Source organism: Cricetulus griseus, chromosome 9 (genome assembly GCF_003668045.3).
Source record: "Cricetulus griseus strain 17A/GY chromosome 9, alternate assembly CriGri-PICRH-1.0, whole genome shotgun sequence".
In the NCBI taxonomy this organism is placed as follows: domain Eukaryota; kingdom Metazoa; phylum Chordata; class Mammalia; order Rodentia; family Cricetidae; genus Cricetulus; species Cricetulus griseus.
The window spans coordinates 24,160,269-24,186,951 of record NC_048602.1 but is presented as its reverse complement, the minus strand read 5'-3'; the positions used below and the strand labels follow the sequence as shown (position 1 = coordinate 24,186,951).

At 54.6% G+C, this 26,683-nt stretch overlaps 1 protein-coding gene across 1 annotated transcript; it reads left to right on the top strand.

The window, feature by feature from the left end:
• Positions 1-88: 88 nt before the first annotated feature.
• Positions 89-19,575, top strand: LOC113837275 (zinc finger protein 787-like). The gene is given in 4 exon segments (XM_027430818.2): positions 89-1,992; positions 8,923-9,011; positions 18,378-19,019; positions 19,022-19,575. Coding segments are annotated over 4 exon segments (1,305 nt in total). The 5' UTR covers positions 89-1,888; the 3' UTR covers positions 19,492-19,575.
• The last annotated feature ends 7,108 nt before the right edge of the window (positions 19,576-26,683 follow it).

Here is a 26,683-nt window from a genome sequence, read left to right as displayed (position 1 = left end):
TTTTTCTTTCTTTTCTTTTCTTTTTTTTTTTTTTTTTGGTTTTTTGAGACAGGGTTTCTCTGTGTAGCTTTGGAGCCTATCCTGGCACTCACTCTGTAGACCAGGCTGGTCTTGAACTCAGAGAGATCCGCCTGCCTCTGCTTCCCGACTGCTGGGATTAAAGGTGTGCGACACCAGCGCCTGGCTTGCCTCTGCTTTTCATCTTCTCTTTCTGTCTTGGCCTCTCCTTTTGGGCTCCCAGAGCAGTGGTTTCCGTGCTGTGCCCAGTGTGGGACTTCTGTCTGTCTCCACACAGGAGTGCCTGCCCTGAAGCGGATAATGCTGGAGACCAGACATCAGATAAGCTCAGCCTCAGGGCCAGGTCTCTCAGAGCATTGCTTTGGGTCTGTGTACAGGGTCAGTTGGTCAGGGCCGAGTATAGTTCCTGCCCCCCTTTGGGGACTCAGCCTGCTGGACACTCCCTGTGATGTTAGGGGGTGAGAAACCCATGGGAGGAGCTTTAGGGTTGAGCTAAGAGTCTCCCAGAGGACTGAGGACTCAGCCACAGGAACAGACATTAATTGGGACCAGTGCCAGTGTCCTGAGAGGAAGTGTTGCCGACCCAGATTTGACCCGGAGTTTGCTCTGTGGCTGTATGACATTGTATTAGCCACACAGTTGTCTAGGTCTTGGCTTTCTCCTTCTGAAACAGGTACAGCGGTTGTGTGCAGAGAATGCTTCCTTGCCTCGTCTGTTGGCATAAAGCACCTGCAGGTTTCTTGTTCAGTACTGGGCATGTGTCATGATTTCCTACTGGCATGGGGTGAGGAGATGAGGCACCTTTCCTCGGTCACATGGTTGGTCAGCGGTGGGGTAGCTTCTAACCCTGGCAGCATGCCTGTAGGGATTGCCCTCTGGCCTCTCTCTGGCCCTTCAGGGGATCAGGATCCGAGCTTCTGTGCTTAGAGCACCATGCAACCCACGGCTGGGGGTTTAATCTGCACTTGGTGGATGTTGTCTGTTGCTGTTGGCTAAGGAGGACAGTTGCAGCAGAGGGAAGGGAGCACTTGGGAAGGCTTCCCAAGGGAGGAGACACTGTTGATGCTAGGCTGTGTGTGGCACACGGGCATGGTACCTCAGCAGATCTTGAGAAGCATAAGGCCAGGTGGTATCTGCACACCCACAAAACAGCCCAGCCAGAGATGGGTCTGAGATGCCTCCTGAAAGGTGTAGTTTTGAGAGTTTTAGGTTCACAGAAAAGTTGGGCAGGAGGCACAGTTTCCTTATGCTGCTCCCAGCAATCCCAGGTTCCCCGCTGTTGGTACCCCCTCCACCCCCACCCCAGGTTAGCTTGCTGTTATGGAGAATCCTGTGCAGACATTGTAATCGCCCAGCATGCACAGTGATTTCGTGAAGAGGGTTTGCTTTTGGCAGTTGTCAGTTACATGCTGGTGGTTAAGAGTCAGGTGCTCGGGAGTGACCCTGAAGGTCTGCAGGCTCACTGAGACTGCAGCTAACGCTGCAGCTCACATCTGGCTTGGCTTCTGCTTCCTGGCTGTGCTTGCCCGGGGAGGAGCAGGGCGCCCTCAGGGACTGCTCCAGCTGCGTGCCAGGTGTGTCACAGATTTACAGTGGGTTAACAATCTAGAAGGCTCTCCTGGGGTAGGTGGGGCCAAGGTCTTTCTCTATCCTGACCGTGTTACTTCTTTTCCTTGACCATCAGGCCCTGCTAGCCCGGGTTGACAGTGTCCGTGCTCTGCTGAAGAGACTAGAGCCCACAGGAAGTGGATGCATTAGACCAGTTAGGAGGCAGAGGCGTCTCATCAGCTAAAACACTGGAGGGGCGACCATGAGGACCAGGAAGTTCTGCCTGGCTCCATGCCATGTCTAAACACACCCTCAGATCCGGATGAGGTGTAGACAGTGTTCTCAGGTTGTGACTACCAAAACTGACTGGATGAGGTGGCGTAGTCCCCACGAGCTCACCCACACACTCACCCTGGAAGGACAAATGTAAGAGCCAGGTGGTGGCAAACGGTGGGATGCGTCCCCTGGGTGGTCAGGTGGTCTCCTCGCGCTGAGGAGGAGACGAGGGCTTAGCTTTGCTCTGGTGTTGGATGCAGGGCTTGGTTAGAGAGGCCACCCACAGACAAGGGAAAGCCAGAATGGATCTGCTGGGGACAGCAGAGAGGTCATTGTGGAGCACCCTAGTGAAGGACGGCAGGACAGTGGGCTGGTGGCTGCCCACAGCATATTCTGGAGCGGAAGGTACCCGGCACACTTAGTGATTGCCCTCGGGGATCACAGAAGGAAGGAGGAAGGTGAGCGGAGTTAATGGCAAAGCTGGCCTGTGACGAGGAGGGGCCTGGGCACAGGAGGAGGACACTTGAGTCAGCCCTTGAGAGGGGAGGAGGATTGGGCTGTTGGAAGATCTGGGCAGGATTCTCCAGCCGGGCCCAGTGGGGGTTGACAGGGAGACGGGGGCTCTGGAGGAAGGTGGGAGTTTGCAGAGCCTGGGCCAGCCTAGGGTCCTGTGGGGTCTGCCGTGAATTTGGTTTTGTGGCGAGTGCAGTGGGCCTGCCAGTGCTCTTAACCTCTGAGCCATCTCTCCAGCCCCTTGATGGCCATTTCTGTTGGCTCTTTTTGGATCCGTTTTTTGGGACAGGGTTTCTCTGTGCAGCTTTAGAGCCTGTCCTGGCCTCACTCACAGGTCCGCCCGCCTCTGCCTCTGCCTCCTCTGTCCCGGGACTAAACGCATGCGCCACCAACGCCTGGCTCTATCACCGTTTTGGCGTTTGTGATGGCATTCCCAGGACATTCTCATCTGGATTTCCGTGTGGCAGGAGTTTTTCCATGCACTGCTCTGGGGTGTAGACTGCTGTGGAATTGCTGGGTTGATGGCGATTATTTGCTTACCCTTGAGGGACTGCCAGGTGCTTTCCGAAGCAGGTGCGCCGCCTTGCCCTCTCACCAGCCGAGCCTGAGGCTTCCTTTCTCCACATCCTCGGCAGCACTTTGATGGCAGTGGCCTGTGGTGTGGTGGGAAGTGGAGCCTCTCTGTGGCTGTGCTTGAATTTCCCCAGGCTAAGAGTCGTCTCATGTGTCACTGACCGTCTGGATAGCTTCTTTGGAGAAAAGGGAATCCAGACCCCTTCCCTGTGTGGGGTTTGTGTGCGCGCTCTGTGTGTGCAATGTGTGCACGTGCTTGTGAGTGTGAGCACACGTGGAGGTTGACTCCAGTCACTTCTATCTCATTTTTATTTCTTATTTTCTGTTTTGTCAAGACAGGGTTTCTCTGTAGTCCTGGCTGTCCTAGAACCCCCTCTCTAGCCCAGGCAGGTCTCCAGCTCAGAGATCCTCCTGCCTCTGCCTCTCAAGTGTTTGGATTAAGGGCGAGCACACCACGGCTTATTTTGAAAGAGTGACTTATTTATTTAACATATGTCTATGTGTGCCATGTGCATGCAAGTACTTGAGGCCAGGCGAGCATCGGATCCTCTGAGACTGGAGTTACAGGCCGTTGAGAACTGCCATGCGGGTGCTGAGAGCCAAACTCAGCTATCCCAGTAGTCAGGCTCCTGCGCACTGAGCCTCTCTCCAGCCTCTACCTTGCTTTTTGAGATGGGCTCACACTGAGCCTGGAGCTCACTGTTTTGGGTAGATGAGTGACTTGGCCTTGCAAGTCGCCTTCCTGAAATAGGCCTGGCTCTGCTTCCTGGCGCTGGGGTTACAGGTGTGGACGGCTACCCTAGGATTTTACGTGGGTGCTGGGGATGTGTACTTGGTCCTCACACTGGTGCAGGCACTGGGCCGTCTGCCTCGGCTTGTTTGCCCAGGTTTTATTTAGCTTATTTGAACTGAGTTACTGGAGTGAAGGGGGTCTTAGAGGCACAGGCTGCATGCAGAACTGGGGTGCCAGTGAGGGAGGTACCCAGAAGCAGGACCGAGGGTGGGTGGAGGGAGCAGAGGGAAAGAAGAGACGAGGCAGTGGTTTGGTTGGGGGCTTTGAGGAAGGGGGGAATGATGGGGGGGTTGGTATCCTTGCTGGTGACCCAGGGATTTGGGGTGGGGGTGTTGAGACTCAAAAGTAGATGGGGCACTTGGTGACAGAAAAGTCAGAGCGTGTTTGCTAATTAACTCGGTGGGAGGAGAGGAGCAGGGCTCCCCTTTCAGGCTGGAAGAGGGAGCCAGTGAGTGTGAGGGGATGAGGGGCGGGAGGGTGTGGCCTCTGCACCCAGCCCAGCAGGCAGCAGGTGAGATTGGCAGCAGAAGAAAGCAAGGGGATAATTGGTGGGCAGGCATCCAGAGGGGTGGGTGGGACCTAATAACAACAATAATAACAATAATTTGTCGGGGCTTAATAGCTCTGTCAGATCCATGTGCTAATTGGATTGCTTAAGGGCCCTGCAGGGAGGGGCGGGGGCTGAGGGGGTGCTCTTTCTTCTCCTTCTGCAAGGTGGAGTTCAGAGCCCGGTGAGCACCTGTCAGAGGCTGGAGGTGCTGGCTGGGAAGAGAGGGCGGGAAAGGCAGGGGTGGCTGCACCTCCAGGTTTCCTGGTCAGAAGCATCAAGTTGCTTTTCTTTTTTTATTTCATGGGAGGTGCTGGAGCCTGAGCCGAGAGGAATAAGCCTAGGGTCTCCGTCATAGGCCAGGCATAAGCTTTGCCACTGAGCACATCTTGGGGTTTTCTCGTGTTCAGGTTGGGACTCTTCTCCAGGGAGCTGGGTTTGTGGCTCCTAAGGTTCCCCTGGTTCCTCTGTTTCTCCCCTGCAGACCCAACATCCTGCCCCCCAGGCTGTGAGATCTCAGAGGGGCCCTGCACCTGGAGAGCTAGAACAAGAGGGAGGGGCCAGTAGCTACCTTCATGAATGGTGAATGGATGGGAGAGGAAGAGGACTGGACACCCTTCCTAAACCCTTTGCAGAACCCCTGATTCATCGCTCTAAACTCAGTGCCACTGGGGGCTTCACACAGGTCCGTGGCACACCTGTCCTGCAAGGATACAGCTGAGTCCTAAGAGCTTTTACGTGCTCAGGGTCAGTGTGTAGCTGTGGTCACATTTGGGTTGAGCTTCCAGGCTGGGATTTGCCAGGTGCAGAGAGGTGTGTGTGCCGGTCTGGCACCAGGCCTGCTTTCAGTGTGTTTGCTTGGGTCTGTCCAGGCGTGGTGTTCTGCTCTAGACAGTCACCCAGACAGGCCTGCAGCTCTGCTACCTAGGGGAGTCAGGACATAAGAGGGGCGGGAACCTTGGAGGCTTGCTGAAGATCTGTGTCTACCGCACAGAGAAAGGCTGGCTTCTGTATTGTGTGGCCTGCTGCACCTCGCTGCCTTCCCAGCTAGCCAGAAGGGGCCTGAGGCAAAACTAAAACAGAATGCCTTTGCCTTCCTTCTGAAGTCTGACTCTTTCAGGGCGTTTTGTTATGGTGTGGAGGCCGTGCATTGATTGATACATAGTCTTTCCCAGTCGTTTTCTTAGTTGTTAAAACTCTTTGACTGAACATGGAGCTCCCCCTTTTGCAGACTGCTGTCCAGCCAGCCTCGGGAGTCCTTGTGTGTCCCCTTCTCCAGCGCTGGGGGCACAGGTGCGCTGCCATGTCCAGCTTTTCCATGGGGCCTGGGGATTGAACTCCAGTCTTTACGCTTGTGTGGCAGGCCTCTACAGACTGAGCTGTCTATCTCCTCAACCCTTCCAGGGCAGTTTGTGTTATTTCACCCATGGGAAAGGAGGCAGCCCATCCTGTACCGTAGGCCACCAGCGCTGTGGGCTTGTGTGCTCCCTCGGTTCAGGGGAACTCGCTCACACAACTTGGCTTCACAGACAAAACTCAACCCAGCAGCTAGGAGCATATAAATGTGACCATTTGAGGGGACACCACGGTGTCAGTGTCAGTAGGAGGAACTGGGCTGTTCTAGGGAAGCTTTTCCAGCCAGCACAGGTTAGATGCTGCATCCTTGCCTCTCTCCCTGCCTGCTTTCTTTTGGGCTTTAGTCCCCTTGAGGGTTGCCTCCCTGCCTTTTCAGAATAGTAAGGCTTCCTGGTTTTCAGGAAGGAGAGGCTCCTCCTCTGACCACTGAAGGCATTTTGCAGGGGTGAGGTGAGTATAAAGTGAGCACACTTGCCCTGCCTCCCCTCCTTCCTGCAGGAAGTTGGCTGGAGCTGGGAATTCCCTGGTGCGTGCTTGACCTCCCAGGGTCTTAGAACTCACTCTGTAGACTATGCTGACCTCAAATTCAAGATATCAGCCTGCCTTTGCCTCCTGAGTGCTGGCATTAAAGGCGTGCGCCCCCTCCCAGCCCTAGTCGACTTCTTGTCTGTGGACTTGTCTAGAGACCCATAGAATCCTAGGCCATGTGGCCCTCAACTTAGTGACCTTGGTAGTTGATAAACATAGAATCTTAGGTCATGTGGCTGTGGACTTAGTGACCTTAGCAGTTCATGAAGGCAGAATCTTACACCCTGTGGTCCTGGGGCTCATTAGACCCTGAGTTTGGTGGGCTTGGGCAGTTGACACACAAACCTATTCCTGCGTCCCTGGGCTTTGATCTTGGACATCTCCTGGGCGTGGCTCTTTCACCTCGTGGCTTTGGGTGTAGTGACCTTTGGCATTTATGCAACCATGTGTCCCTGGGCTTAATGAGCCCATGACCTTGGGAAGCCCATGAACATGGGATAATGGGCTTAGGTGTGCGTGTTTGTTTCCCTAGCATTTGCCTTCTGCTTTACAGCCCTGACACACAGCACTGGATGCCTGTTCACTTGTGCTGTTGCTCAGGTGTGTGTTCTCTTCTCTTGGGTGTGTGCCAAGAATGCAACTACAGGGTTACTGGGTAACTTCTTGCCATTTGAGAAATGGGTTGCTTTCCAAGTGGACAGGTCCACCTGACACTTCCCAGTGTATTGCAAGTTCTTTTGGAGTTGTTTGCTTGCTCACTGTGAGACGAGATCTCCTTTAACCTAGGATGGCCTTGGATACATTATGTAGCTAAGGCTGGCCTGGAACCTGTGATCCTCCTGCCTCTACCCCTCAGGTACCGCTGTCAACACGTGCACCCCCTCACCTAGCTTCCTTTTTGGTGTTCATGGTGTGCCACCTTGAGCCTGGCAGTGTTGGGTCTTGTGTAGGGGAGACAGAGCTCCATCCCTCTTAGAGTTTCCCATTATGTCCGAGAAATAAGCTGCCGTAAAGCAGATTAACCAGAAGAAAGTTGAGGTTCTTCCTTGTGTGTGGGCATCGTGTAGAATCAAGGCCCTGTGGGCTTCTGTGCGGGTGACTGGAGTTAATGCTTGCAGAGCATGCATGGGGAGGCTTGTTTGTGCAGAAGGCCTTGGCCTTGCCTCCTGTCCTTGATAAGGTCGTTCACTCCCTGGAACAGGGAGGGCGTGTCTCAAGAGGAAGCTGTGCTCTGGCTTTGGAAGAAAAGGAGAGTCACTGCTGTCCCCACAAACCTTGGGCTGAAATCATCCCGTGCCTGGCGGTGTGCTCGGTGGTTTCTGCCCTCACACCTGCCTGTTCTGCTGTAGAGTCCTGGAGGTTTTGGGATGAGGAAAAGGAGAGAACCGAGTGGATTTGGACTCACTTGTGTGAGCAGGAGGACCTATTGGTGTCACAGCCCTGTGTGACCACACTCAGTGAGTGCTCGCGTGGAGCAGGTGCCTATGGTTTGCTGGCATTCTGTCCCATCTGTAGGCTCATGGGTCCTCCCAGGTTTCCCAGTTTAAGCCCTGCTGTCCTTTCGAGAAGCATCTTCAGAGTTTCTGGTTTTCCTGTCCCAGTGGCTTCTGGAGAGGTCACCACCTGGGGTTCCTGTAGCATCTGTACCCAGCTCTTGGGCCACAACATGGCCACCTTGTGCTGTTGAGACCTGGCTCCCGCAGCCGGGGCCCACTTGGGTCGGTCTCCCTCCTGAGCCGGGATCAAGTGCTGGAATTCACTGAGTTTTGTCTTTGAAGCCTTTCCTTGGCTCAGTTTCATTCACCTCTGTATCTGTGCCGTTGTTCTCTGGGGCACTAGGGCTGCCTGTCGCTGCTGCGGGTGCTGGGGTTCCCCTGGGTAGCGCTGGTTTAGGAGTGGAGGCAGGGGACAGACTGACTTGGCATAACATGAAGGAGCACTAGGGTTGAGCAGGAGAAAGCCCAGGTGGGCAGAGGGTGGATAGACAGGTCTTCCGAGGAGGTGACTGTCCCTTCAGACTGGTCTGGCAGGGACAGCGGTCATAGCGGTCAGCACTACTGAAAGACTCTCAGGACCCGGGAGGAACACAGCTGAGGGGTCCCAGGTGGCTGTGCTGGTGGGGGACCTGTGGTTCAGGGTTTCTGTCCTGAGGGCTGGCCCTGGCCCAGAAGACCTACGTGTTAGTGTTGTCTTGTGGAGCGGGCTTGTCCAGACCGGCCTGCAGTGGCACTGCGTGTAAATTTAGGCAGCCCCTCAGTCCACAGTGTTTGATGCAGGAGGTACAGGCTTTCTGCCTCCGAAATTTCTTTTCTTTTTTTTTGAGACAGTGTTTTTCTGTGTAGCAGTGACATTTCTGTTTGTTGCTCTTACCTTGATGTAAACAGTTGACAGCCTCCTGTCACTGCTCTCTTCCCAGCTGTCCCCAAGCGTCCCTGCCACACTCCTTGCCCAGCTGTCAGATTTGCATGGCCGTATAACCCTCGCACCTCTCTTGTCCATCTTGCCCAAGAGGAAACCAAGCCACAGAAGCAGAGTTGCTTTATTCCAGCTGGGTGGAGCCGCGCAGGGGTCTGGGAAGGTGGCTGCGGCCTGTGTGGCTAATGGGGGCTGAACAATGAATCTTACCTCCTGAGTTAGGGGTGCTGCAGCTTTAGCCACTCCTGTCTCAGGCCAGGCTCCTGTCTGCTGGGGGACGGTGCCTGCTGTGGAGAGTCCTCTGCTCTCTTCAACACCTGTAATCGCTGTCTTCCTGTATTGTCCCCTCCTGCAGGGACCCAGACATGGAGCTGCGGGAAGAAGCTTGGTCTCCGGGGCCGCTGGATTCTGAGGACCAGCAGATGGCTAGCCATGAAAACCCAGGTGAGGTGGCCTTGGTTCCTCAGCCAATCCCACTGCCTTTCCACCAGGCCAGGGAACTATCCTTTGTGACTCTGGGGTGACTCTCGTGTCCCTTTCCCTCCAAGAGCCCCACGCCCACAGCTTAGAATGAGAGGCTGTCCCCAGGGTCCCTTTAACAGGACCCTCTAGATCCTTGGGGACCACACTTTGTCTCCCCTGGCTGTTGGGCACCCCTTTTGTGCCCTCTGCGCTGTTGGGGTTCCAGGAGCACTGTGACTGCTTTACCTTTGCTTCTCATATCAGGGGTGGGCCCCCAAACCCAAGGCCTGGAAGTTGTAATGAATGAGGGAAGGACTAGCAAGGGGAATCTCTAGTCACCTGGTAAGAATTGGGAAGGGTGGGCTGAATTAAATACGAAATCATTCATTAAGTATTGACAACATGTGTTTTGTTTAATAAAGTATTGGGTGGGGTACATGGTGCCTAGGTTTGTTGGGTAAGACCCATCCTGGCCCCCCACCCGTCTCCCTGGCGACACAGGTGTGATGACAAGGAAGCTCTGAGAAGGCACAGTGAACGCGGTGTGCCTGCCTCCTGGGTGATGGCATTAGCTTCCTCCATTTTAATAAATTGGTGCTTACAACCCATTGCTTCAGTGTTCCTTAGACTTTGCTGTCCTGGCCCGAGGTTGCCTGTCTCGTCACCTCCACCTGTACACAGCCATATGTCCATTTGTGCGGGGTTACAATAAAAGTTTGGTGCAACCCTGACCACCGGAAGTACATGCTGGCTGTCCTAGTGTCCTTTCTGTTGCTGTGATAAAATAACCCCACGTGAAGTTACTTAGGGGACAGAGGGCTTATTGAACTTTTAATTCCAGGTTACAGCCCATCGTGCTGTGAAGTCCCAAGGGCAGGGGCTTGCAACAGCTAGCCACAGCCCGTGCACAGTCAGGAGCAGAGAGAAATACATGCGTGTTTGCTTGCCTGGGCCCAGGTTGATGTCTTTCCACGCAGCTCAGTTTCAGATTTCCTGATCAGTGAGCCCTCACCACGGGCTAGACCGCTCCCTACAGACATGTCCATAGGACAACCCGGGGTAGACGCCCAGCTGCTTCTGGGTTGCTCAAGTTGACAGTTACAGCTGACCAGCATGCTGATGTTGCTTTCCCCGGGCTCTGCCGTGTTCAAGTGCTGGCCAGCCCGTGTGCCACACACTTGACTAGCGTCTAATGGTGCCTGTCTAAGCACCAGAGCCCTGGCTCTGGACGGCGGTTGTGCTGAGTAGTTGCTCAGAGAGTAATGCTCAGAGCATTAGTTTGCAGGGTTTTAGAATTTCCTTCTCATATCTCTGGGAAGCCTGTCCAGCCCAGAGAGGGCAGTGCTGTTGTGGTATGTCCCCACCATCGTTGTCAGCCTCTGTGTGGGCCATCTCACCGCACGCGCACAGAGCCTTGGAAGGTCAGGCTGCCTGTTGAGCCATCTTATTTCTGAAAGGATATGGGTGGGGGTTTGGGGAGATGGAATTTGAGAGGTAGGCTCAGCAGCTTGCCTGGGGATGGGGTGCAGAGATGAGCTGGGGCTCCCTACGGCTGAAGTAGTTTCACAGTTCTGATGGCTTCAGCTGCTGTGAGATGGGCAGTGGCCATGGCCAGAGAGATCCTTCCAGACGGTCTTGGTCCTTAGCTCAGCAAGAGGGTGCGCAGAAAGAAGAGTAGAGCAGTCCCAGTAGGAAGGGACTTTGAGCTGGCGTGGTCGTCTCCCCCGGGGGATGAGGCTCTGTCCTCCCCGTGGAACTCATCCTTTGAGCTGGCGTGGTCGTCTCCCCCGGGGGATGAGGCTCTGTCCTCCCCGTGGAACTCGTCCTTTGAGCTGGCGTGGTAGTCTCCCCCAGGGGATGAGGCTCTGTCCTCCCTGTGGAACTCGTCCTGCCATGCACCTTGGTCACCTGGGAAGGCTCACTTCACAACTGTAGAACGACCCTTGAATCTTCCCAGGTCCCTGTGTAGGAATACAGCAACACATAGCCAAACCCCGAGCCCTTATCTCACACTGACAAGTATCCCATCTTGAGCGTGTCTGCTAGCTCTAGCAGACATTAGATGGCATAAGCCACCTCAGTCTGGGTGGGTGGGGTGGCTTAGGGGAGGGAAGCAGAGGAGATGGCCTTCAGGTGTCTATTGGGAAGCTTGGGGGGCAGGGACACACTTGGGGACCCCTGGCTATAAAATAGGTGTTTAGGGCAGAACTGTGTGGGACATGAGAGGCCACAGAGGCCAGTGAGGACCAGGCTGGGTTCCTGAACCATCCAGGTACAGCCCTGCAGGGCATGGCCTAGGGAGAGAGGAAAGAGAATGTTGTGAGGGAAATAGGGGTGGCAAGTGGCCATTTGTGTGACCACAGTATGAAAACAGCTGAGAATTCCATCTTGTTGCTTCACAGGCCAGGACACCCGCCTGTAAAAGGAACTGTTACATTAAGGAAACAGGGCAGCCTCTCCACAGACAGGTGACTGGGGTACAGTCCCCCTCCCGAAGTCTAGGATGCTTAGGTGTGCTGAGAGAACGCGGTACGCACAAACCTTGTGACCATGGAACTCTTAAATGGGGCAGACTCAGCAAAGATTAGGAGTCAAAACCCAAAGCACCTCAGAATGAAAAGACTACAAGGAAGTCAAGTGAATAAGCACATTGTTCCAGAGTATTAAAGGTGAGGGCAGAGAGATGGTAGCCAAGAGCAGGCAGTTCTCCCCGAGGGACCACCGTAACGCCAGCTCCCACACACACAGCCCCTCAAGACATATAATGGAAGACTGTTTTTAAAAGCTGAAAACAGGATAATTGTAAGGTGAAAATGAGTGACTTAGTTTGGGTTTTTCAAGACAGGATTTCTCTGGAGACCAGGCTGACCTCAAACTCAGATCTAGCTGCCTCTGCCTCCCAAGCACTGGGATTAAAGGCGTGCGCCACCATCTCCCAGCAAAAAACGAAATTTGTAAAAGATGAAATTGGAGTAAAGAATACTGAAGTTAGGCAGAGACAGTGATATATGTTTAGGCTGAATCTGACATATCCAAAGTAAAGGGACGGAATGCATGGTAAAACTGTAATCCATGCGCTACAGAGAAGGCTCAGTGGCTAAGAGCACTTAGTGCTCCTGCTGAGGACCCAGGTTCTCTTCCCGGCACCCACATGGCAGCTCAACTTGCCTGCGACTCCAGCTCCAGGGAATCCAGTACCTTCTCCTGGCCTCTCCATTCCCCGTCCACTTGTGGTACGCAATACAGACACACGCACACACAAATACAGATAGATCCTAAAAGGTAATTCAAGCGAAACGATCAGAAATCGAGCTCTGTTGAGAGAACAAGTCACACTCATTGAGCGCGGCTGTGAAGGGCTGAGGGTCATGGACTAGAGTAAAGGCTCAGCAGTCAACAGCACTGGCTGCTCTTCCAGAGGACCCGGGTTCAGCTCCAGCACTCACTCACGTGGCAGCTCACAACTGCCTGTAACTCTAAGAGCTGACACTCTCACGGAGACATAGCCGCAGGCAATACACCAATGCACATTAAAGAGAAACAAAATTGTCAAAAGAGCTGAGGGCTAGGATGTGGCTCAATGGTAGTACCCTTGTTTTTTGCGTGTCTAACATTTCTGCCCAACAAAAGCATAACTGAAAATCCTCGGGGAGAAGGGTGAGTCAAGGATTTGAGGGATGCTGACAACAAGAGCCCAGTTACCCCCCCCACACACACCTGTGCCTCTCCTGGCAGTGTGGTAGTGATCAAGCTTTGGACCAACCCCAGTGACCAGAGAGGGGCAGACTAAAGGTGGCAATGAGCAGGGGCCGGCTTCAAGCACAGGACCAGCTGGCCACCCAGACATCTGCCTGTGGAGACACTGAAAATGGAAAGGATCTCCTTAGGGCCCTTGTGTGGCTGTCCCCAGAAGGCAGCATGGGTTAAACCAATAAGAGACCCCTGTGTTCTGATTCCGTTGTCGCCCACAGGGGTGATGGGAGCTATTTCAAGTGGGAGATACTAAATAGTTTAAATAAAAACTTTTTTGGGGGGGGGTGTGCTCAGAGTGCATATGGCAATTGCCAGTGTGGATTTCCGAGTTTTTATTTGAAAACCAAACCCCAAACAGGCACTTCGTGCTTTTGTTCCTGAGTACTGCTCTGGGGAAAGTAACCCTGGTGGCTCTGGGGTGAGCAGTGTATAAAACAAATGGGATGGTGTTGAGGGCACCTGGACCCAGGGAGGACAACAGGCGACAAGGAGGCTCACACTCACCACAGATGGGCAGTTTTAGCCTGAGTGAATTCAACACAGAGTTGGTTTTTGCCGTGGTCCTGGGGATCCAGCCTAGAGTCTTAGACATTCTAGATAAGGTCCCTGCCGCAGAGCTACATTCCCGGCCCTGTTTCTAGTTTTTTATTTGGACACAAGATCTTGCTAAGTTGCCCACATTGGCCTTGAACTCATAGCCCAGGCAAGCCTCAGCCTCCCAGGTAGCTGAGCAGCCTGTAGTCCTGGCACTTGGCATGATATTGGGAAGGGAGAGCCTCCTTTGATCACTTTGGGGAGGAATAGAGAACCAACCTACACTTGAAAACAGGGTAGATGTCCTGCCTCTAATGTCAAGATAGCCAAATGCCAAGAGTTTGCCTCCAATGTGTTGAGTATCCCACAAACAGATAGCTGCCCCTGCCGTGTCTGGTTGGTCCATGATCTGAGCCTCATCCCAAAGTAACACAAGGAGCCTTTCTTGTGGGAGAGGACATGACATCTGGAGACTGTCAGTCCACGGGTCCACGTGTGGCCCAAGTGTACGGTGTAGCCAGCAGAGTCATCTGGCCCTGCTGTTTCTGATATTTTTAAATTCAGTTTTGTGTGTTTTGCTTACCTGCATGTCTGTATACCATGCGCTTGCCTGGTGCCTGTGGAGGTAGAGCCCCTGGAACTGGAGTCACAGGTGGTTTTGAGGCACTGTGTGGGTGCTGGGAATCGAACCTGAGCTCTCTGCAAGGGCAGCAAGTGACCTTAACAACTGAGCCAGCCCTGCTTTTCCTGAGACAGTGCGACTGAGAGAAGCTGACTTCCTAAGCCAACCCTTCAGGCCCCTGCCAAATGCTCACAGTACCACTTGAGACTCCACTGAGAATAGACTGTCCCTGTGGAGCCCGGGCACCACACAAACCAGAGCTCCACCTTTAATTTGTCTTCCAATCCCTTAACAGTCTTATTTAGAAAGCAGACGCACTTAACCGAATGACCAGACCACTTAGAACAAGTCAGAGGCTAGGGAAGGAACACACTAGTCTAGCATTGTCCTTGCCCCTTATTGCCTTAGCCAGTTCTCCAGCTTGTCATCTAGCCTGTGGTGGCCCTGAGGGGTGCTGGGCAGCTCTTCCACTCCTGCAGGCCTCTGTCCTGAGCTCTGACTTCTTGCTGTACTCAACATTGAGATTCTGTGTCCTGACTATTAACACTGTTCAAAGATGTGCATACACTGTACACTGGCACTCCGAATCTTTAAGCTGAATGTTTTATATTGCATTGTGTATGTGCATGGGAGGGGGCGGGGCAAGCAGGCTGCCGTGCACACACGGAGGTCAGAGGGAAACTTGAGGGAGTCGGTGTTCTCCTTATACCGTGTGGATATTGTGATTGAATTCCGATCGCCAGGCTTAGGGCAAGCGCAGTTACTTGCTGAGCCATCTTCCAGGCCCCATTATGACACTTGAATACATAAGTGTCACCGTTTTGTTCATACGTGCTTCCTCCACCACCCTTGGTGCTGGGCCCGTCCCCCCCTTAAATAGTCCGTCCTGCTCTCTTCTCTCATGTGTTCTTCCATTTCCTGCTCACCTGCCTCTTTTAGACCTCTTTCTTCCCCAGTTTCGCGCCTTCATCTCGTGCGTGTGTGTGTGTGTGTGTGTGTGTGTGTGTGTGTGTGTGTGTGTGAGAGCGCGCGCGCGCGCACACTGACACTAAACCTGCATGCTACGGCTAGGTTGCCTTGCCAGGGAATTCCTAGAATCCATTTGTCTCTACCAGCCAGCCAGCCAGCATTGGAGATTCAGGCCTGCACTGTCATGCCTGGCTTTTATATGGGGGCTGGGGATTTGGACTTGGAACCTCTTGCTTTCACAGGAATGAGCCACATACTATATACTTACATTTGGCTTTTTTGTTTTAAAGATCTATCATGTATACAATGTTCTGTCTGCATGTGTGCCTGCAGGCCAGAAAAGGGCGCCAGATCTCATAACGGATGGTTGTGAGCCACCATGTGGTTGCTGGGAATTGAACTCAGGTCCTCTGGAAGAGCAGTCAGTGCTCTTAACCTCTGAGCCATCTCCAGCCCTACATCTATCTTACTATGAGGAAAAGTGATACTGTTGGAAACTGGCTTGTTTCATTTAATATAATAATCTCCAGTTACACCTATTTTCCTGTAAGTTTCATTCTTTACCACGGAATAAAATTGCATGGTATGTATGCATGACATTTTCCTTATCCATTCTTCTGGGGAAGGGCTTCGAGGCTGGCTTCATGTTTTTTTTTTTTTTTTTTTTTTTTTTTTTTTTTTGCCATGGCTGTCCTGAAACTCGATCTGTAGACCAGGCTGGCCTCAAATTCAGAGATCCGCCTGCCTCTGCCTCCCAAGTGCTGGGTCTAAAGGCGAGCACCACCACCTTCCAGCCTGGCTTTGTTTCTTGACTACTGAGATGAGTATCTGTTTTGCCCTCTCTGTGTTTGGATTTCTTCTCTACCCAGGTGATTCTAATAGTCAGCCTTGAGCATGGATAGCCACCTGGCAGGGCTTGTGACATCACAGCTGAAGTTGGAACAAAATGAAGCCTGATGGTCCTAGGGCTTCAGTGGGAGAGTCTCCTTGGCTACTCTAAGAACTGCAGCATGTGTGTTGGGCCAGTGGCCATGATGTGTGGCTGTTCAGTACCAAATGTTCATCACCGATCTTGGCTTGGCCAATTTCTGGTTCCATCACCACGGACTGATACTTCAGTCCCTAGTACCTGGACCTAGGACCATTTCTTCCACAGGAAGAAATATAGCCGGGGCACTGAGCCCTGCAAGGTTCTTGTTCTTGATCAAAGAATTTACAGATACCGAAGGGGACTTGACAGTTGGATTAGCGTTAGCGGGAGAGAGATTGCTGTGAGAATAAGGGTCAGGGTATTGGGGGAAGGAAAGAAAGGAGACAGAATGTCACACTTTAATAGAGGTTCTCTTTTAAATAGAGCTTGGGGAGAGGAGGGAGACCAGGGCCCAAGGCCTTGTTCCTTGTTGTTGCGGGGGTGGGGGAGGAGGGCAGTCCTCCTCCCAGGGTGGTGTAGGCATTAGGTGATAGATAGAGCAGCTCTCCATCCTTTGGAACCCAGCAAGGGGCAAGTATCGAATCTTTGTAATATTTGTTTTAACCTTTTGGTAAGCTAAGAGTTGGCTGTGTGTATGCCCTGGAACTCAGGGCGTCTTAGAAGGCTCCACTTGTCTTTCAGTTTGGGGCCCTGACAGAATAGCCTTGTTTATTCTCACCTGCCCTTGCTTTGCTTGTGGGGCCAGATTTCAAGCCTCCAACCATTGCTTCAGCTGTAACCACCCTCCCTTCCCCCATCAACTGCCATGGCCTGTGATCTTTATCATCTGCTGAGTTTACTTTTGAGATGGCCGCTCAGGGCCAGCTCTTGAACATGAGCTCCAGGCTGAAGGAGAGTTCTGGTCATTCAAATCCCCCCTCCCCAACTCGTGCCCCCCCCCACACCTATGAGACCCAGCTGTAGAGGGCTGCCTGCAGGCAGCATCCTCTGAGGGGGCTCCTGGAGCATATGAAGTCCGTGTCTCTACTAAAGAGACTTTCCACTTTCTAGCCTTGCCTTACTATTTAGCCATTTGGCTTTAGTCTGGCCTCCTTAGGTTATAGAACTGGATTTTTTTTTTTTTTTTTTTTTTTTGAGACAGGGTTACACTGCAGCCTTGGCTGTTTTGGAACTCTGTAGACCAGGCTAGCCTCAAACTCAACAATGATCTCCTGCCTCTGGCTCCCAAGTGCTGAGATTAAAGGCGTGCGCCACCACCCACCTGCCGATATTTTTTTTCCTTAGTGTAGAAGTAGAAGGGACCTTGTCTTAAGTCCACTGTCACCCAGTCCTGGTGGGGGAAGCAGACTTCACACACCTGTGGACTTGGACTCACCCCATCTGTCTCAGGAAGCTGACCTTGCTGGTCATGCACAGGACCCTCCCCACCTACCTAGCTTCCCATTAGAAAGAAGCAAGGCTACCCTGCGGCTGCAAGGGGTTTGACAGGTCCCAAGTGTGTCCTCCAGCCCAGTGGGCCGCAGTTACTCATTTTGGCAGGGATGCCTCAGGCCACATTTGAGCTGGAGAGGGGGGAACAGGGCATCCAGTGGGCTATAAGAGCCTGGCTTTGAAAGCAGACTTGAGGGTGCCATCTGAGTTGGTTGGCAGGGTGTCCTGGTGAGGCCCTGGCATGTGATTCTGGGCTTTGGGTTCCATTGTGAAATGGGGAGGCTGAGGGAGTTGGTGGGGTGGGTGGGTAGGCCCCTGGAGAAAAGGACAGTGCACCCAAGGCCTCAAGAACAGGACAAGTTGGGCCTGGCCAGGAGGCAGGCTTCCAGGACAGGCCGGATGCACCCTGAGAGGTGGGTGGTGTTTTCAGTTGTCCAGAACAAGGCCCCTACACTGTCCTTGGTAGGCAGAGGAGGGGGTGGGGAGTCTAACTGTGTGGGGATTGAATGCCCAGATAGTCAGGCTGCTGCATCTCCCAAGCTGGTGTCCCATCCTGTTTGTCCAAATCGTTCCCGTTTCTGTTTCCCCCCCTGCAGCTGGGATTGCCCAAATGTGACACCATTGCGTCCTAGTCTGGAGGCCCTCTAAGACCTATCTTTGCAGCTGCGTCAGGGCTGGCCCTTCATCCCCATGGATTTTCAGGGGCCGTCTGTGCTGGGCCGCCTCTTAGCATCCTCACTCTTGACCCTCTATAGCTTTGGTCCGTAGACCTTTATGGAGGCCCCAGTAGCCTTAGGCATGGGTCAGCGGGTCCACAGAAAGGCGAGCAGAGGCAAAGTCCTCTCCGAGGGAAGGGGAACAGGTCTTAGGGAGATGGGTTATGAACACAAAAACACATACCTGGAGTGATCGGTGCCCCGTGGGATAAGGGGTGCAGGCCGTGAGCTGGCACAACCCAGCCGTCCTTGGGTTGGAGGAACCCTGAAAGAACGAGCTGCCCCGGGCCGCTCACTAAACTGGAACCCGTCCATCAGCAGCCCCGCACGTGGACAGGCGCTGTGGGCCCCGCCACCTCTGACTTGCCTCCTCCTCCCCTCTTGCCTTGCAGTGGACATCCTCATCATGGATGACGACGACGTCCCCAGCTGGCCCCCGACCAAGCTGTCCCCACCCCAGTCCGCGCCTCCGCCTGGGCCCGGGCCCCCGCCGCGGCCCCGGCCGCCCGCCCCCTACATCTGCAACGAGTGCGGCAAGAGCTTCAGCCACTGGTCCAAGCTGACCCGGCACCAGCGCACGCACACGGGCGAGCGGCCCAACGCCTGCAGCGACTGCGGCAAGACCTTCTCGCAGAGCTCGCACCTGGTGCAGCACCGGCGCATCCACACGGGCGAGAAGCCCTACGCCTGCTCCGAGTGCGGCAAGCGCTTCAGCTGGAGCTCCAACCTCATGCAGCACCAGCGCATCCACACGGGCGAGAAGCCCTACACCTGCCCCGACTGCGGCCGCAGCTTCACGCAGAGCAAGAGCCTGGCCAAGCACCGGCGCTCGCACAGCGGCCTCAAGCCCTTCGTGTGCCCGCGCTGCGGCCGCGGCTTCAGCCAGCCCAAGAGCCTGGCGCGCCACCTGCGCCTGCACCCGGAGCTGGCGGGGCCCGGCGTGGCGGCCAAGGTGCTGGCGGCCAGCGTGCGGCGAGCCAAGGCGCCCGAGGAGGCGGCGGCGGCAGCGGCGGCGGCGGTGGACGGCGAGATCGCCATCCCGTGGGCGACGGCGAGGGCATCATCGTGGTGGCGCGCGGGGGACGGGGCGGCGGCGGCGGCAGCAGCTGCCGCAGCCCTGGCCGGGGCGGGCCCGCGGGCGTCCGGCCGAGGTCCCGCAGGGCACCGGCGCCCAAGCCCTACGTGTGCCTGGAGTGCGGGAGGGGCTTCGGGCACGCGGCCGGGCTGCTGGCCCACCAGCGCGCGCAGCACGGCGACGGGCTGGGGCTGGGGGCGGCCGGCGGCGAGGAGCCCGCGCACATCTGCGTCGAGTGCGGCGAGGGCTTCGTGCAGGGCGCCGCGCTGCGGAGACACAAGAAGATCCACGCGGTCGGGGCGCCGTCCGTCTGCAGCCGCTGCGGACAGAGTTTCTATTGGGCCGGCGGAGAGGACGGCGGTGGCGGCGCCGAGGACCAGGCGGCCGGTGCTGCGCGCTGCGCCGAGTGTCGTGGCGGGGAGGCCCGGTAGGGGCGGGGGTGCCCGAGGGGTGGGCAGGGCCCCTCGGGCTCAGTGGGGGACTCTGAGCAAGCAAGACCACGAGGCCCAGGGAGAACAAGAGCAGCGGCCTCTCTTCTCCTCAGTCCACGCTGTCTCCTCCCCCCCCATCACCACCACCACCCCCGGTGTGTGTGTGTGTGTGTGTGTGTCGGGGGCGGGTTGGGGGACCCGCGGCCATCCGAGCAGGTTCTCAGGACTGCCCGCAGCCTCTCTGCAGCCCCGCACCGGCCCTGTGTGGCTTCCCAGCCCGGGAGCCAGAGACAGTGAGAGGGAGAGAACTGGGTAGATCCATCCTTCGGCACAAGATCCTCAACGGAGAGGCCGCCCCCACGGCAGGGGTGGGGCCTCGGCGTCCTAAGGATTGGAGGGAATCCTGGCCTTGAGCATCAAGAGGGTCTTCCTTCCCTTCTAGAATTTTCTTTTAATCATACCTTTTGATCCCTCCCTCCCATTCATTAATTTTTCTGCCCCTTGGGTCCTTGTCAATTTTCTAGCCCAAGTCGTTCCTCTCCCTCCTGGATTTGCAGTAGCAGAGGAGTGAAGAAGTAGCCTCCTGCTCCCAGCACGGTCCCATTGAGAGGACAGGGTCCCGTGTGCTCCCTGTCCCTATGGTGGAGGGGATGCGGGGGCAATAAATGGCACTATTCGATTATCCCAGCACTGCCTTCTTCTTGGGTTCGGGATGGACCAGGGGAAGAGGTTAAAAGGGAGACCTCACTTTGGTGAACACAAGTGACAAGTGCCAGACAAGAGGTGACCATGCTGGGCCCAGAGTTGTCCTCACCCAGTCCCAGGCAAGTTCCGGAAAGCTTGCCGAGGAGCTCCCTACTGACCTGGCGCAGGGTTACTGAAGGAGGTCTGCTCTGCTGGGAAAGGGATTCAGGCGCTGACAACTCCACGGATGGCTGCAGCCCCCAGAGCCCCCTCCTGTGTTGCGACTCCTCCAAGCACTGGCCGCAGTTAGCCACATACTGGCATCCTCCGCAGAGTGGGCTGTATCTTGGTGGCTGCTACTGCGCAGTGAAGGGTATCTTGGAGGAGGAAGATAAGAACTAGGGGTAGGTAGACAGAGCCTCTGGGCCCAGCGGGCGGATGAGGACAGGATATTGGCAGTTACCGTGTTGTGTTCCGGCCCCGCTCAGTGCCAATGCAATGCTTTCCCCACAACACTCCAGCTGCTGGACCAGAAGGGCACCCCCGTGTTACTCTAGCTTCTGGGTCCACAATCCTCAGCTCAGTGCCGCCTGTTCCTGGGCTTTGGAAGGCTGTGTTGTGGACTTTGCCAGGGAGCGTTTTCAGGCTAGTCTGGGCAAGTGAGGGATGAACTGTAGGTTTCTTCCAACCACCCCAAGGGGTGGCGAGGCTTCTTGGTAATGGGTGTTGTGGAAGACGTGTGAGTCCTGAGTGTGCCCATCTGTGTCTGTCTGTCCCGTCCCATCTGAAGGTCAAGAGTGAAGGTCACAGTGGGCCAGGGCATGGCCATCCTCCCGATGATGTATCAATAGTTGGAGGCCAGGAAAACACTCGGGTGGCCGCTGCCTGGCTTGGGCGAGTGTCACCAGAGTAGCTTACCGTCCCAAAGGAGAGGTGAAGTTGTGTGTGCGGAGTGGGCACAGGTTAGTAAAGATTGAAGAAATGTTGCTGAAAACCCCTTCAGTTCTTACTGCCAAATGCTGACCTGGGACATTGCTGGAGCCAGAGATGGAGGGGAGATGCTCTACGCTTGTAGACGTAAGCCTGAGCCCACAGCCAGGACGCGAAGGAGCTGAAGATCAGTTTCCACTCTGCTTCTTACCGGCTGTGTTATTCTGGGCAGGTGAACCAACCTCTCCAGTCCTCGTTTGGCTTTCTCCTCTGTAGAGGGAAGTGCTGGTCGCTCCTGAGCTGTTGCAGGTGACCTAAGCCAGATGTGTGGTCGCGGGACTCTGCGCCTCTCCCAAGCAGGCGCCGAATGCCATGGCGAGGAGCCGGTGCTTTAATCCCAGCTCCACGCTACCCATTTGGGCCTCAGGTACTTAATGCAACCCTCTTAATAGAGAATTTACTGAGCCAGAGTGACTATGCACTTAGGCCAGGGTGGTCTCATCCCCACTCCCACCCCCCAGGGCCAGCCCATCCTCCGTCTTGTGAGGCCCTGCTTTGGGCAAAGAAAGGAGGTGTGTCTCCCCTTGGGAGTCACCACCTAGTCCTCAGCCTGCGGTGCAGCAGTCCCAGTGTTCAGGTGGACAGATGGGAGGACGAACGAGGCTGGACAGTCTTCTCAAATTTTGGGAAAACAGAGGTGGTGACCATGGAAACAGCATCTATCATTTGGTGTTGGCTTTTGCTCGAGCCATGCCATTTAGTAGCTCTGCATCCCACCACATGAGTCCCGGGGATTGGGATCTGGCTTTTTGCAGGCTCTGCAGCCCCAAACCTACACTCTCCCGAGGCAAGCCCTCCCTGCTTGTACTTACTAAGCATGTGCTACACACCAGGGGCTCAGCTGCATTCCACGGTCATGGGTGGCGACCTTGACAGCCACAGTCTGTGCCCTCGTGAAGCTTGTCCTCTGGGGTGAAGGGAGACGCACCAGCAGGGTGTGTCACAGTTGCTTAGAGAGGGGCCCAGGGGAGGGTAGAAAAATCAGACATGGGAAAGGATTGAGCCTCCTCGGCCTCCTTCCCTCCCCGAGTGCAGTGGGCATCCAGGGCCATTCACAGTGCACATCCGCTTCCCAGTGTGCCCCGCAGGGCGGCTTGAGGGAGGGAATGTTGGTGTGTGGAGAAAGCTGGGTTCTGTGCTCAAGTAACTTGGGAACATGACAGATGCCCCCTCCCACACATTCGCACACCCCTTCCCTGCCCAGACCTGTTCCTGTGGCTAGTGGTGAAGCCACAGTCTCTGTAGGGCAGGCTGCTGCTGTACAGTGACGAAGGGGACCACGGGAGGAGCAGCAGCAGGCGCAGGAACAGCTTGGGATATAGTACCCAGTGTTTTCTGAACTTGTTTGGTCATGAAACCTTCCATGCCATTAGCAGGTTTGCTAAATTCCACCACTCTGTGATGCCTGAGTCCTGCCTGTCAGCACCATGGACAGAGAACCCTGCCCCAGGTCTCCCAGCGGCGCCCCCAGTGCAATCCACAGGCATCCTGGTCTCTTACCCCGGGTCTCTTCTGCCCCAGTAAGGGAGCAGTGTCCCATTTTCCAGCAAAAGAAACAGAGGACAGTGGAGGCCAAATGTTATGCCTAGGTTCTCCCAGGAGAGGCACAGCAGAAACTGATCATTTAGAGTCCAAGTCCATGTACTCTGCTTCACTGAAAGCAGCTCCCGGAGTAAACTGATTTTTCTGCCGATTTATTATGTGCATTCATTCACACGCAGCGGTCAAAGGACAGCTTGCAGGAGTCATCCCTCTACTTCCACCACGTGGGTTCTGGGGATCCAAGTCGGGTCGTGGGTCCTGGAGGTGGGTGCTTCTACTTGCTGAGCCATCAATTAATTAACGGGCTAATGGAAGGTATGCTGGGGGAATTTGGGCAAGGAATTGATGTTTGGTCACATTAAGTTTTCTTTTGAAACTCATGGATACTTTGAGGAAATGGTACCAAATCCCTCCTATAACCAGCTTCTAGAGTCCTTATTCCACGCATCATCCTTGAATACTTAGTGCAAATATAGTGCTTTTTAAAAAAGTTAGCATTATATATATATATATATATATATATATATATATACATATATATGTCTACACACATATATGTATATATCTATGAGATTACATGGTGTCATGGAGTCCAGGCTGACCGTAGTTGAAGACGACCCTCAACTCATTCTCTTACCTCCACCTCCCAGTCTTAGGATGGCTGCGTCACACAGGTTAAAAAAACCCATGCGTTTCTGGGGTCCGAGAGATGGCCCCGAGGTTCAAAGCCCTTCTTGCTCTTGTGGGGGACCCGGGTTCTGTTCCCAGCACCCACAGCAAGCAGCTCACAATGGCTTGTAACTGCAGCTCCAGGGTATCGGATGCCCCGCTATGCTCTCTCTGAAGGCACTGGCGCTCGTGTGTGTACACACGCAAGCACACAAACACCCCCCCATGCACACAGCGCACACACGCACACTCATAATTTTCAGGATGTCTCACTCTGACAAACGTATTTGCACTTTGCTCACGTCTACCCTTCCCCTCCCCCGAACTCTCCTCCCCCCCCCCCCCGTTAGTCCCTATGGTCCTATAAATAGTCCCCCTTCCGCTTTTATGCCACACAGTCAGACACATCTGGCTTCTGCATAAGGGAAAATGAGCACTAGAGGGTTTAAAGAATTGCCCTTTCCGGGCCAGTGAGATAACTCAGTGGGTGAACGTCCTTGCCATGCGAGCCCGACAACCCGACTTTACTCCCCGGGATTCACAAGGTGGAAGGAGAGAACCGACTCCTAAAAGGTGTCCTTTGACCTCTGCACGTGTGCCACGGCAGCATACATGTGTCTATGCCCACACCTACACACTCACAGAGGTAACATTCCTTCTAACGCGAGCATCCCCTACACCCCATCCTTCCTTTACGTACCTGTCATCCGTTAGCACCCATCATGTTACCTGCCCTCAATACATGGACCCTATGTCTCCCAGTCACCCCTTTGTCACCCTTCCCCCATTACTGGGGGTCCAACCGAGGGCCTTACGCGCGCACACAGCGAGCTCGCTGCCACTGAGCCAGACCCCCAGGCTCCCGTTGGTTTCCATCAACTGTGCATTTGTCTATGCTCGTCTAGACGGGTCAGTACACATCTCTCAATTCTCTCTCCACTCTCTCCCTTCCCCGCTCTATCTTTCCTCTCCCCCTCCATCTCTCTCTTCCCCTCTAATCTCCATTTCTCTCATCCCCCCCACCCCGTTTCCCTTCCTCATCCCAACCCGGACTCAAACTTGCTACATAGCCGAGAACAACCTTGAATTTGCCGTCACGATGGGTTTTAAATGGCGCTGGGGATAAGAGCCAGAGCTTTCACGCACCCACGCACACTAGGCAAGCACTCGGTCAACCCAGCCACAGGCTGGGCCGCTGTCTGTTCTCCTTTGGGGAGCACCCAACCATCTCCCTGCGTGGACGCAAGGGATCCACTTCATTCTTGGAGGATTCACAGTTTGTTTCTGGATCTCTGCTCTTACTAATACACTGCAGGAACCCATGTCCATGAAAGAGACGTGTGAGTGTGTGAGTGTGCGAGTGTGAGTGTGTGTGCGCGCGCGCGCACTCATGGTCATATACCCAAGTGTGTGTGAGCATGTGTGTTTGCTGACAGGTAAAGAGACGAGACTAATTTAGAGTGCTCTTTAGCAAGCGGTGCACACAGGGGCCGCTGACCCCCCCCCCCCATTTCTGCAGTCAGGGCACCGTTACGGTGGGTGCCCGATCCTAGGAAGGGAGAGTTTCATGTACACCAGCCATGCACTGGACCACTGTAGATGCCATTTCACTCAACAGAGAAAGCAGACCCAGAGAATCAAAAGACTGTTCAGACACTTTTGAGATAACAGAGTAAATCTAGCCTTGGCCAACGGTTTCCACTATACTCTAACGGCCTGGCTGGGGCCAACGACATGGTTCAAGTGCCTGTCTCCAAACCTGACAATCCGAGTTCCATTCCCCAGGACCCCACATGGGGGAAGGAGAAAGCCTCTGCACAAAAAGGCATCCTCTCTTTCTTTCCTTTATTATTATTACTTTGTTTTTCCCTGACAGGATCTTTCTGGGTAGCCTCAGCTGTCCTGAAATTCGCTCTGTAGACTAGGCTGATCTTGAACTCAGATCTGCTCACCTCTGCCTCCTGAGAGCTGGGATTCAAGGTGTATGCCACCAGTACCTTGGCTAGTACTCTGACTTTCACGTTCGAATGTCATCCCCGGCCCCTCAAAACAAAACACGAAAGCTGTTTGAAAAAAAAAAAAAAAAAGTCTCGACTGCATTTGTTCATCAGAGCCGGCCCTGCTGGGAGAGGTCACCGATCCTCACACAATAGGAGATCCAGCCAAAAGGAGTGAAGACACAATACACCCTACAACACGGATCAGCTTTGCCAAGGACAGACAATCCCAAAGGGCTGTTACTTCTCCCCCCCCCCCCCGACAGAATCGGAAGTTAGCAGACACCCTTCGACAGACTGTCTGAACCAGTGCTTTGCAGTCCTAAAGGGAAAGCTGTTGGATGCCAAGATTTGCTTGGATTGTATAGATCTGTGGCTCTCAGGCCCCGGTCATCAAGGAGGTTGTGCCCCTAGAAACATTTGGTGACAGTTCTGGTCGCTGCAGCTGGAGCAGGCGAGTCTCCCTGACATGTGGCGTGTTGAAGCCAGGCACACTTTTCAGCATCCTGCAGTGTGCAGGAAGCCCCTTAACACAGAAGCAGGTAGCCCCCCGGCGTCTGGTAACCTACCAGGAACCCAGGAGCAGCGCCTTCCTCTCCGCCAGCTCCTTCCCGCTGAGACAGGGTGCTCTACCGCCACCTGGTGTGCACCGAGAGAACGCCAAACACTCAGGAGACTACGGGGATCAAAGGGAACCTGACCCGTTCCACCTCCTTGAATGGCACAGGAAACTTCATGGCTTCAGCTGGGCACACCAATTCGCCAACCCGCAGGACGTGGCAAGGCAGGCAGAGACAAGAAAAGCAACCCGAGCTGAGGTCTACAACAAAATGCAAAGACTGGACTGGAGAGAGGGCTTCGGGGGGTTAAGAACACTTACTGCTCTTGCACAGGGCCCCAGATCCCAGCACCCACATGGGGTAGGGAGCTCACCACCTCCTGGACCTCCAGCTCCAGGGGGTCAAACAGCTCTGGCCTCCGAGGGCACCTGCACTCATGTACACAGAAAAGGAACTTCTTTAAAAAAGGCAAAGAATCGGCAACTCTCAGCCACACCCCACCCGGGAACCCTGGGTCAATGCAATGTTAGCATATTCCCTAGGTGAGCTGGAGCAGGAGCAGGTCCTCAATGGTGCTCCCCCCCCCTTTTTGGGTTTTTTTTTTTCGAGACAGGGTTTCTCTGTGGCTTTGGAGGCTGTCCTGGCACTCGCTCTGGAGACCAGGATGGCCTTGAACTCCGAGATCCGCCTGCCTCTGCCTCCGCCTCCGGAGTGCTGGGATCAAAGGCGTGCGCCACCAGAATGAGACAT